The following is an 11,971-nucleotide window of genomic DNA, read 5'->3' as shown; positions in this document are numbered from 1 at the left end:
AAAATTGTTAACTATGTCAACAACCCATCCCTTTTTATTGCTGAATAATATTTCATATTAGGAGCATGCCACAGAAGAGTCATCCATCAAAGGACTTCTGGGCTGCAGCCAGTTCAGGCTTAACCCATGAATCATCTTACTCACAAGGTTGTGAGAACATCAATTTTTATTTCTCTGGGATTAATTATTTTAAAAAACGTGTTGCCATTGTATCTACAGCCTTGATGTTCTCTTAAATATCCATTACTGAGGCCAGGGAGATGACTTAGTGGAAAGTGAGAAGCAGCTCCCATAGGTTGTCTGCTGACCTCTACATGCATTGCCCTGCTTGAGTGCCTACTTTGGCTCCCCTCAACGATTCAGCATGGTTGAGAGAAGTAAGCCAAACAGACCCTTTGCTCCCTAAGTTGCTTTTTTCAGGGGACAGTTGGAATGAGGGTCATTTGGAGGGCACCCTCAGGCCCTGAGGAGGACCTGTCTACATGACTATCTACATGACAGAGAGGAAACAAATAAATGGATGTGTGTGTGTGTGTGTGTGTGTGTGTGTGTGTGTGTGATATGTGTATTTTTATAACTTGATAACCTGAGTGCTACAACCAAAGGGCTGTGCGATCATAATGGTCTAAGGTCTAAAGTCTCCTGTGCCCTACCAGCTCCCTTTTCTGTATTTTGGTTACCTGTCTGCCATGGGGCCCAGGCACTCTCAAACTTACTAATGCATTCTGTGTGGAAGACACTGGCTGCCCAAGCGGGTCCTGGATGAAGAACGGATCTACCATTGTGAGTTGCTTTGAACCTCTTTAATTTTAGCCACCCGATCCTAGTGCCTGGTTAAAAGAGAGGCAGGAGAGGATCAGAAGTGAAGCGGGGTGTGTGATCTCCAGCGCTGGAAATTAAAAACAGCAAAGCATAACCAAGAACACCCAGGAAGGGTTTGCACACACCCTGGGGCAGACTCCTTTATTTCCTGTAAGAGGATAGTGGAACCTCCCCTCCTCCTGTAGCACCTGGTACCCAGTCTGGAAGATGTGTTCTCTTCTGGGCAGCTCATCTCACTCACATTCCCAGTGAGGCTCCTTAGGGCCTGAGGGTGCCCTGCACATGACCCTTCATGCATCCAAATGTCCCCCGACAAGAGCAAGTTGGGAAGGAAAGGATTTACTCGGCTCAAGGCTCACTTATCCCAACCACATTGGATCATTGTGGGAAGCCAAAGCGGGCACTCAAGCAGGGCAGGAACGAAAGCCAGGGCCGCGGGAGAAAGCGACTTACTGGCTTCTTCCTTATGGCTTGCTCAGACTGCTGTGTTAACACTTCAGAATCCCTTTCTTGGAGGTGGCACAGCCCACAGTGAGAGCTCCTCCCCCCTCCCCCATCAATCATCAGTCAAGAAAATGCTCCATAAACGGCCCACAGGTAAATCTGATGGGGGCATTTTCCCAGTAAAGGCTCCCCTCGCCAGAAGACACTAGTTTATGTCACAGGCCAGGAATGGTGGCCTCTCAGAAACCAGTGAAACCTTAGTGTTCATTCCAGATCCTTCCCCAGCCGGCCTGACATTCAGCTTTATGTCCTTGTTCATGGCATCAGCCTGTCACTTTTCTTTCAAATCATGTTGCTTTTACCCAGGTCCAGGTGCAGCTGAAGTCAGGTTGCAGCGTTTTTTTTCAGTGAAGTGTTGCTCCCTCACTGGCCTTTGAGATAATTCCCTTGGAGCATCCATGGGATTGGTTAACAGAAAGTTCCCAGTATTGCCTTGCTGATGGATTGATCCGGGAAGAACTCAAGGCCTCCTTGGCCCCTGGGGAAGTGTGGCCTTGGAAAGAGGAGTCAGTGGGTGCTCTACTACGTCCTGGGGCGCCTGTCTTAGTGCTATGTCATGGCTCCACCGCCAGAGGCTCCAGACAAGAGCTAACCGGCTGGAAGGCTGTCATTATCGCCCAGCGACAAGCGACGGGCGCGCGGCGGAGGCCTTAGGCCAAGCGCTACCGGCTCCGGGGCTGAAAATGCTCGCCCGACTCGGCGCGCTCTAGGGGTTCAGTACTGGGCCCGTACTCTCCGCTTTCCCGCCTGCCCCGCCCCCACTGCGCTCGCCCCGCCCCACGCGGCCACCTGCTACCCAGAGCGCACCAGTGGAGGGCGCGGGAGCGCGCGCCCCGGCGCTAGCAAGGCCGGGAGGATGGCGCGGGCCTCGCTGATACAGCCGGGGCTCTGGGCGCTGCTGTTGCTGCAGGCAGTGGGCCCCGCCGTGGCCGCCAAGCTTAACATTCCCAAGGTGCTGCTGCCCTTTACGCGAGCCACGCGCGTGAACTTCACTCTGGAAGCTTCTGAGGGCTGCTACCGCTGGTGAGGCGCGCGGGCCCTGCGGGAGGCGGCAGGTGCGCGGGAAGGGGCTTGGGCCGCAGGTGCGCGGCGTGCTCGCTCCAGCCGGCCCCGCGTGACCCCGCTGCGCGTGCTCGCTGTCTACGCATGGCGCCCGGGCCACTCGTGTCTGGGCTGCGCGGGAAGAGGAGGCTCTGATCGCGGGCTATGGAGGGCAGCGCCGCACGTGGCCTCGGTCCCCTGCTGACAGGGCCCAGAGGAGCTCCAGCTTGAGCAGTCAAGGCTCTGGAATCTGTGGGAAAGGGGGGATTCACCCCTAGCGCCTGACTGGTGTGAGAAGAGTGTCTGTAGAGACTTGGGCAAGGAGTCTGTGGGAGACACACCACACCCGTTCAGCCACTTTGGGAGGATCATTAAGTCTTGGATGAAAGGACCATTTTCCAGCTCAGAAGTTGGGAGGTGAAGGAATGAGATGCTGGTGGAGTGGGGTCTGCTTTGATTACCTGGACTCCAGCAAGGTGCTGTGGTCCAGCCTTTGGCAAGGCAGACGGGAGAGCTTCTAGTTGGTGGTGCTGGCTGAGTAGGGTGTGACCAGGTCACACCCTTGACCCACACCCTAACCTCACTAGTGCTAAATAGTTCCACCCTTCTCTCAGGCTACACTTTGCTGCTAGCTTCCTTGAGAATGTGTTTAGGTCATTGATCCTCAACCTGTGGGTTAAGACCCAGTTTGGGGAAGCAGATATTTACATTGTGATTCATAACAGTAGCAACATTACAGTGATGAAGTAGCGACAGAATAATTTCATGGTTTTAATATAGTTCAACAACATGAGGAATTGTAGTAAAGGGTTGCAGCGTTAGGAAAGTTGGGAGCCTAAGTTAAGGCTCAACTTGCTAGGTGTGTGTGTTTGTTAATGATTTGTGATGCCCAGCGCTCAGACCCATATTCTGTTAAATGTACTTCTCAAACTTACGTGTTTTAAAAGTCTGCCTCATAAGGGTGGCATTGTATCCTTGTAATTACTTCACTGGGGAGGCTGAGGCAGGAGGATCACCTCTTTGAGGTCAGTCTGGAGTACGAGACCAGTGTCTCTAGGTTGGCTTCTGAAGTATGAAGAGGCAGAGTCTTTCCAGTTTGCAGTTTGGAGTGAATGCTTTACCCACGGGGAGCTGTTTTTCCTCTCTGGGGTCTTGTTTTGAGTCGGGAGATCAGCTGTTAATACTCTGGAGGGACACATGCTCACTCTATTGTTGAAATTGTCAGCTTGATAGATGGGCAAGAGAGAGGAAGCTGACTATTTCAAACAGCTGGCGCCAAGCGAATGTCCTGGCGTGCATGGGTGTACTGCTCCCTGTGAAGTTCGGTAGTCGTGTGTTTCTTTCTAAAATAACAACCTTTTCTTTCTTTGCTTCCCCTCTAACCGCACTTTCCTGAGAGTTGCTGATGGGTCTTGGCAGGCTTTTATAGTCTCAGTAGGAGGACTGGGAAAGGCATTGGAAAGCTCAGATACACCAGAGGCATGCTTAGTACCTTCTGGATTTCGTGTCTGGTGGCTTTCATCCTAAGGTGTGGTTGAAAAGTGTCTTCTTTGAAGGTGTTCTTTGGTTGCAGTTTCCCCCTTTCTTCCCAGGAAGATGGTCTGTCAGTCAAGCACAGTTCAGAAATGTTACTCTGGATAACATTGCTCATTATGTACTCATTAAGTACTCATTGCTTTCGTTTTGAGGATCCTGGAGGTGTTGGGAGTTGGCAGGTAGCTAAGACTCATACCTGTGGTCATCTTTGCGTGGGAGGAGAGAGCCTCTTTATACAGGAGAACTTCACATCTCCGAGATGAAAAACAAAGACAATTTAACCCCTGCCAGGCCCTGGGGTTGTTGCTGAGCTCCAGGTCCTCTGAAGTTACCGCCTGCCTGAGCCTGTAGCTTCAAGGTTACATCCTAGTAGCATCCGGTAACGGGAAGGTCATCCAGTCCATGTTGCTGCGTTTGAGGGACTGCAGAGAGGGAAGAGGTGACCGCTCATTCACACAGGGTGGCGATGCTGCTGCTGAAGCAGAAGTCAGGCCTTCCAGCACGTCCAGTGTGGCTGTGGCCACAGCCTTAATAAATTCCCAGGCTCCTTCGTCTTTCCAGTCAAACCCGGACGGCCTTGCTACAGAACAAGCTGTGATTTAGCCTAAGCTAATTTGTGTGGAAAGTTGTTTTATTGGTTCCTTTAAAAGGTATCCTTGTCTATACAAATGACGCCCACAAAAAACATAAATCGAGAGGAAGAAAAAAGAAACCCTACCCTTGACTTTCAAGTTTGCCCCAAACTCAGGCGCATTGTGGTCTCCTTTCAGTTCTGTGGTTCATTAAGAAGGTGCTCTGGGGGCTGGAGAGATGGCTCAGTGGTTAAGAGCACCGACTGCTCTTCCAGAGGTCCCGAGTTCGAATCCCAGCAACCACATGGTGGCTCACAGCCATCTGTGATGAGATCTGATGCCCTCTTCTGGTGTGTCTGGAGACAGCTACAGTGTACTCATATACAATGAATAAATCTTAAAAAAAAAAAAAAAAAAGAAGGTGCTCTGTTGGGAGGTGGGGTAGGTAAGGCCGGGGAGAGGAGTGAGGATGAGGCCCAGGTAAAGTCTAGAGACTCTCTGACTTTGGTCTACACTTAAGGCAAACCTTGTGCATCCATGCGTGTGCATGACTGTGGTTATAACATCCCAGCTCTCTGAGGTAGCAGACGAACCTGCCTGACACATTTGCCTGGTTTGGTCCTGAATCTTCTTAGCTAAGGGATAAGTGAGTTAGGACAGAAAGATGAGGAAAGTTGTAGGGAAGTGGGAAGGGAAGAGAGCACTTGGTAGAGTCTGTTTGAAGCTTCTGCTTGACTGAGAGTAAGAATTCACTACAGTTGACTTAGACTTAACATGTCTCTCTCTCTCTCTCTCTCTCTCTCTCTCTCTCTCTCTCTCTCTCTCCTCTCTCCTCTCTCCTCTCTCCTCTCTCCTCTCTCTCTGTCCCTGTCTATCTATCCAATGAACCAAGCTGACAGCCTGAATATATGTGTTACTATCTGTCTGATTAACTAGACGTAAAGCCTGAATGTAAATGACTTTGGGTAGGACCTCATTCCCACCCACCCCCACCGTCAAATCTCAACCAAAACTGTTAACTTTTTTTCAGTAAAGACATCCTATCATCTTGTGTTTCCTGGAGCTAGACATTTACCTTATCAACTGTAATTCTGTTGTGTGGCCCTCAGGAATCTTCTCTGGCCTTGTTTAAATTCCATAGGAACCATTTGAAAATGGTGGCATCAAGACCCACTAAAACGGGACACATATGAACACATATATGCATGCACACATACGCATGCACACACACACACACACACGCACACGATTGTTTACTTTCTTCTTTTTTTAAGTTTATTTATTTTATGTGTGTGTGCCTTACGGTATCTGGGGAGGCCAGATACAGTGTCGGATCCCCTGGAACTGGGGTTACAGATGGTTGTAAGCGATAAGCAGCCTCCTGGGTGCTGGAAACCAAGCCCACATCATCTGCAAGAGCAGGTGTTCTTTTTCTCTGAGCCATTTCTCCAACCCCTTTGTGATTACTGTAAAGACAAAGAAAAGTCACTGTCCCTTGATGAGTTGGCACACACACTTGTGTCCATCATGCCTTATGTATGACACTGTGCTCATGTGTATATCTTGTTTCTCTAGGCATTTCTCACTTCACCCTTGTGCTGCAGCCAGTATTACAGTATCTGGGTGCGAAGAGATGGCCCTTTGGTTAAGAGAACTTACTCTTCCAGAGAACCTGGGTTTAACTCCTAGCACCTATGCGGAGGCTCAGAACTGTGTGTAACTCCAGTTCTAGTGGATCTGGTGCCGCCTTCTGGCCTGTGAGGGCACTGTAACTATGCACATGGGTTACACATATACATAGGCAGGCAAAACACCCATTCCCATATAGAATAAATTAGAGAAGAAAATTTTTTAGAGATTAAAAAAAAATCTGTAATAAACCCCGTGCTGACTAATTTTTATGGCAACTTGACACAGACTAGAGTCGTTTCGAAAGAAGGAACCTCAAGTAAGAAAATACCCCCACCAGATTGTGAGGAAGCTAGTGGTGCATTTTCTTAATTGATGTTTGATGTGGGAGGGCCCAGTTCACTGTTGGCTGCGGAGCCCGTGAACTGATCCTGCGATAAAAAAGCAGGCTAAGCAAGCCATGAGGAACAAGTCAGTAAGCAGCACTCCTCCATGGCCTCTGATCAGCTCCTGCCTCCAAGTTCCTGCCCTGACTTCTGTCAGTGATGGGCTGTGACCTTAGAACTGTAAGCTGAAATAAACTTTTTCCTCCCCAAGTTGGCAATAGAAATCCTAAGATAAGCCCCAACTCCTCTTCATAGACTGGCTGGTCCTGAAGTTCTTTTATGTATTGAAGCCATGAATCTCTGTTTTTGCTAAGTCGGTCCCTAAAAGTCTAGGGGAACTCCTCAGGCTGCTGAGAGTGACAGAAGAGAGCTGTACCTCCTGCCTCTATCCCCCAAACTGCTAGCAATAAGGATTCTCAGACCTGGCAGAGCTCTTTCTGGGTCTGAGAGTCACTTAACAAACGGTGGACACTTAATGATGATGTCACTATGTACTATACTGTGCTCCAGAAGGAGTAACTGGAGTGGGTGATGCCTTGGGATTCAGGGCTGCTCTCTGGGAGCATTTGCACATGGCTTGTGGAGGAAATGGACGGCAATCCCAGACATGTACTCTGGATACATCTCCCTGGAGTCCAGCTGAGCCTTGAGTAGGTTCAAATGGAGAGAATGGCAAGCCTAAGGCTGCAGCCTAGGACTGGGCATGTTGGAGGAAGAGGAGCATTTGGTGAGGTTAGGGTGTTGGGGAAACACATTAAGAAAGTGAAAGCAATTCAGCAGAGCAATTTTTTCTTTTGCAAAATGCCAGAACCCAAATGAAACCAGGTAACAGTCACCAAAAATAGCCCTGTCTCTTATCCCTAAAGTAGATGGTGACTGTGCCATCTCATTGGTGGGAGCTGACCTCATAATCTGGTTAATTGACAAAAAGGGAAGGGTGGGGGATGTTCAGGAATATGGACCCTTGTCTGGCTGAGCTCCTTTGATTAAAAAAACAAAAGCAAAACTGGTTCTCAGAAGGGTATCAGTAGGTGAGCGTGGAGAGCTCAGCAGGCAGAGGTCACGTGAGACCTTGTGGGCTTTGGTTAGGGGACAGGAAAAGGGTTAGCAGGTCAGGCATTGAGCCTTGCCTTTCTGAGAAAACTGCCTGCTCTTCCTCCAGAGCTGCCTGCCTGCTGCAGAGGTTCCTGAGGGGTGGGATGCAAGAGGTGTCCCTACTCGTTCACCTTACTAGACCAGTGTGAGGAAGGTTCTGGAAGGTGTCTGTTGATTTAAGCCGACCCGGAGCCCTGGGTGGTTTTCTTCCACTTCCTTTGTGGGGTTCCCCTATTCTGCCTGACCCTGAGGTGGCTTCCACCCATAGACTCATGAGAGATGGGCCCTGCAGATGTGTGGAGGGTGGACTGGGTTGACCCCCAGCCCAGCCTTCTATCCAGCTTCTTCTTTACCCCTTTCTTCTCTCTTCCCCCTCTCCCTTGCCCCTTGATCCCCTCCCACCCCATTTTATGGCCTGACCTCCCTGCGTCTCTGTTCCTCTTACTCCTGCCCAGGTCCTGACCTATTTTCTGAAAAGGGGACAGCTCTCTTAAAGGCAGTGGCACCCAGAGAGTTGGGACATTCTGTATGCTAGTGGGTCTCATGTAGCCCTGGTAAGGAGAAAGTGTCACCCTTGCAAGCTCGCTCTCCCTTATTATTTATTTAGTGGTTGTGGAAGAAAACCCAGGACCTGACAATTCTGGGGAAGCACTGTTCTACAAAAACATATTCCTGGCGTCTTGGAATTCACTCTTGACTGTTTAGAACTGCTTAAAGGTTTTCTTGAATCAGTATGTGGATAACAGTTTTTTATTTATTTACAATTTATTTCCTCTTAGGTATACATATGAGTGCTTACCTGCGTGTATGTGCCTAGTGACTGTGGAGGTCAGAAAAGGGTGTCAAATCCCTTGGAACTAGACCTAAGGGCAGTTGTGAGCCACCATGTGGGTGCTCAGAACTGAACTGGGTCCTCTGCCAGAGTAGTAAATGCTCTTAACTGCTGAGCTGTCTCGTCAGCCTTTCTTTTATTTTAAAACAAAAAATACATAGCCCAGAACGTTGCCTCCTAACCGTTTGCTTAGTTCAGTGCATCAGAGAACCCTGACATCCATCTCAGAACTCTGCCTTGTAAAACTGAAACCCCTTAGCCGTTAAACACTAGTTCCCCACTTCCCCCTACACTACCCCTGACAACTGCCCTCCTACTTTCTTCTCTTTCTTTTTAAAAATATTAACCAAAAGTTTTACTTCCTAAGTGACTGTCCCCTTCATAGCCTCCTCCTTTTTAAGTGATTGGCTGCTTCTGAGAGCTTCTGTGGGAAGCACTGACCCCAGGTTCAGAATATTTTTGCATCTGGTTTTCTGGCAAGCCCAACAGAGTGTCTGTTTACCCTGGTATGTAGGGTTTCCTTTTATATTACCTTTCCAGTAAAGGAGAAATAACTTAAGGAAAAAAAAATTAAAAGAAAATTGGAAGATGGTTCAGCATTTAAGAGGACTGGGTATTAATTCTAGGCACCCATCATGGTGGTTCACAGTTCATGGTGGGGTGGGGAGCATGCTCTTTCTGGCCTTTGTAAGCATCAGGCACACAGGTGGCGCAGACATGCAAGCAGTCAAGATAAACACAGAGAATAAAGAACAAAAAGACACAAGCGGTGTTGGATGTGACTGTGCTAAGTCAAGTGGTGGGGAGGTCCCCAAGGTTGATGTGGTGGGTCTCCAATGCTATCAGAAAATGACTAAGATAAGGAACGTAATGGGGAAACCAGTGGTTTGAGCCTGTGGTGGGGCAGGACATCATGGTGGGAGTGGGTGGTAGGCCAAGGTCAGCCTACCTCATGGTGGCCAGGAAGCCAAAAGCAGGGAGTGATAAAGGGACTGGGGCCCCAGTGTCTCCTTCAATGGTATGCACTAATGCCCTGACTTCCATAGAACTAGGGTAACTTCTTCAGGGTTCTTCTATCTTTCAGTGATTAGGTGTTCAGGATAAGACCTTCTGGAGACATTTACGAACCAAACCACAGCTGTGGGGAAGGTCCTGAGAAAGCACTGGAGCAGCTGCTCTGGTGGTTAGAAACTGCAGGACCAGGAGGTGTCCCTGCTGATGCCCTGTAGGGACCAGGACGGTAAAGCTAGTTTGTCTTCTAACTCCTTTAAATATTACTCCAAACTTAATCCTAAAGAGCTATTTTTCCTATCCCCAAAACCTCCTCTAGTGGGATGGTGATACCCACTTAAGTTGAGGTGCCTGAGACCTGGAGCCTCCCAGCAGAGTGTAGCTGGGTGTGAAGTCCAACAGGGCTCCACAGCTGGTGCCTGGCTTGCTTGGCCCTTCCTTCAACAAGTTAGAAAAAAAAAAAAATCAGCCAGCTTTAAGAAATGCATTTAAAAGGGTACATTTAAAGGTGGGGCTAGTCAGGTGGTCGTTGATGCCATCTTCTGCAGGTTCTGGGAGCCCAGCAGTCTGTGGGCAGCACAGGCAGGGTGGGAAGTCCTTAGCGTAGCTTTTGAATGTTGTACCCATTACAAAGTAGTGGGATAATGCCATTGCTTCCTGGTCTGAGCTGTGCCGAAGCCATTGTTTTCTAGGCATATGGTGACATCATGTGGAGGTTTCCTCATCTGTCACCTGGGGTTCTAATAGGACTATTGGGGACACAGCTGTGTACCTCACAGTTTACTGTTTTAACACAGGACAGAATCATCGTATAGTAATGAATATTTATTTCTGTGGTGGTGTTTATTATAGTACTGGTTGTGTAGGAAGCATTACTGCAAACCGTCTAGAGCTCAGCCTGGAAGATTCACCTCCCAGCCTTGAGATGCTGAGTGTGACAGGAAATGCAAACCAAAATGAATACAACGTAGGCAGGTTTCTGTGTTGGAGTTGGAAATGAATGCACGGTCACTAGGATCTGCTCCTTGGTTCTTAGATTTTGGCCGAGGTGTCTCTTGGCTCACTTTTAGGGTAGCAACCTCACTTTTAAGGTATGGCAACCTGACGCTTCCCCCCACCCCCCAATTCCAGTTTGCGTGGGCATAAGCCACAACACCTGTTCTGATTGGATCCGCTTGAGGGACATGTGACAGTCCAAGCTCATCTCTGTGACCTGGGTGCACAAGACTTTTGTTTGTTGGCCAGTAGTGTGTCTGTCAGTGTCCTCAGGGCACCGTGTTCTGGAGCCTCCCTGCTGCTGTTACAAACCCATAGTTGGAGAAGTGGCTTAAAATAATGAGAATGTCTTCCTTCAGTGCTGGAAGTCACCAAAGTTGCCTGAGTGGCTGTGTTGTGAGGCCACTTCCCACTTGCAAACTTACGAGCTTCTTGTCCTGTCCTTGGGAGGGGGGTTGTGGGGGGATGGGGACCAGGCAGCTCTGAGAGGCCTCTTTAAATGGCATTGAGCCTTTCTGGAGGTTCTGTGCCCACAGCCTAATCACTCCCCAGTACTGCTGCTGTCTTGGGAGCTAGAATTTCAATGTGGGAGCTGGAGAGACATTGACATCATCCTAGGCAGGTCCACTCAGGAGAGTTAGGTGCTGTTACAGGAAGAAGTAGATGGAGGTCAAGGACATCCCCTTCCTGAGTGATGGTCAGGTGTGTCTTTCCTCTGTCTGTCTACTGGGTTGTTGGTAGGGAGAGGTGTTGCAAGGACGCTGTTGTCACCAGGGGACTTTGGAAGGGACATGGCAGGAGCCTGTGAAGAGGCGGCATGACTACGTGACAGACACTGAACTCAGTGTCTGCAGCTGTGAGCGCTCACCTGACCAACTTTGGGACTGGTTCTGAATACACATTGGAAGCTGTGCGGCACCCAAGGCTTCCGGTTCACTCTATAGAGTTGCTACAATTTGCTTTACACGTAAAGGCTCTGGTGTTAAGAAAACCCCTCACTTGAGTGTCCTGTGACCCCTTGAGGAGGCAGACAGACCATAGTGCTTAGATTCCAGGTAGGGAAGGGCAGCAGACATTCACTCAGTTCAGGAGTTGACAGTACACCAGCTGCTCATAGACAGAAATAGTCTACAAAAAGGAAAACCACAGACCCCAGCACAAAACCCCTTACCACGGTGTGCGAGAGAGTAAAATCCAGAGAAATGTCAGGTGAGATTCAGCGAGAGGGTGAATCCCATGAATGCAAAGTTGTCTCCAAACTAAAACAAAGCAAAACCTCAGCGTTTATGTTAGCAGCAGAAGGAAGCCGAGTGACTGCCTCAGTTGAGGACACTAATTGTCACAGATGGCAGTCCTGCCTTTTTTCAAGAGCACAGAATTCCTCAGCCATACCTTGCCCGATCAGCTAGCCTACTGGAAGTTGCAGGCTTCTCCTTTCTGGCCCATGCTTACCCTAACCCTGAGTCCTCCTTTCTCCATTCTGCATTTTCCTGCTCACCTCCCAGTGAGGCAGGAGCTCCACAGAGGCAGAGGCTTGTGTGTGTTGA

General features: G+C 49.2%; 1 protein-coding gene across 3 annotated transcripts in view; it reads left to right on the top strand.

Annotated features, from left to right (window-relative positions):
- The first annotated feature begins 1,962 nt into the window (after nucleotides 1-1,962).
- Nup210 (nucleoporin 210) overlaps nucleotides 1,963-11,971 on the top strand; it is a 98,503-nt gene continuing 88,494 nt past the window's right edge. For 2 of the 3 annotated variants that reach the window (XM_063286649.1, XM_063286648.1), the window contains exon 1: nucleotides 1,963-2,349. In XM_063286649.1, coding sequence (XP_063142719.1) covers nucleotides 2,183-2,349 — 167 coding nt within the window. In that variant the 5' untranslated portion in view covers nucleotides 1,963-2,182. The remainder of the gene's footprint in view (nucleotides 2,350-11,971) is intronic. The other variant, NM_053322.3, reaches the window with a different exon arrangement.

This window comes from Rattus norvegicus, chromosome 4, assembly GCF_036323735.1.
Source record: "Rattus norvegicus strain BN/NHsdMcwi chromosome 4, GRCr8, whole genome shotgun sequence".
Lineage (NCBI taxonomy): Eukaryota > Metazoa > Chordata > Mammalia > Rodentia > Muridae > Rattus > Rattus norvegicus.
Note: the sequence above shows the minus strand (reverse complement) of the source record. Positions and strands in the feature narration are given on the sequence as shown.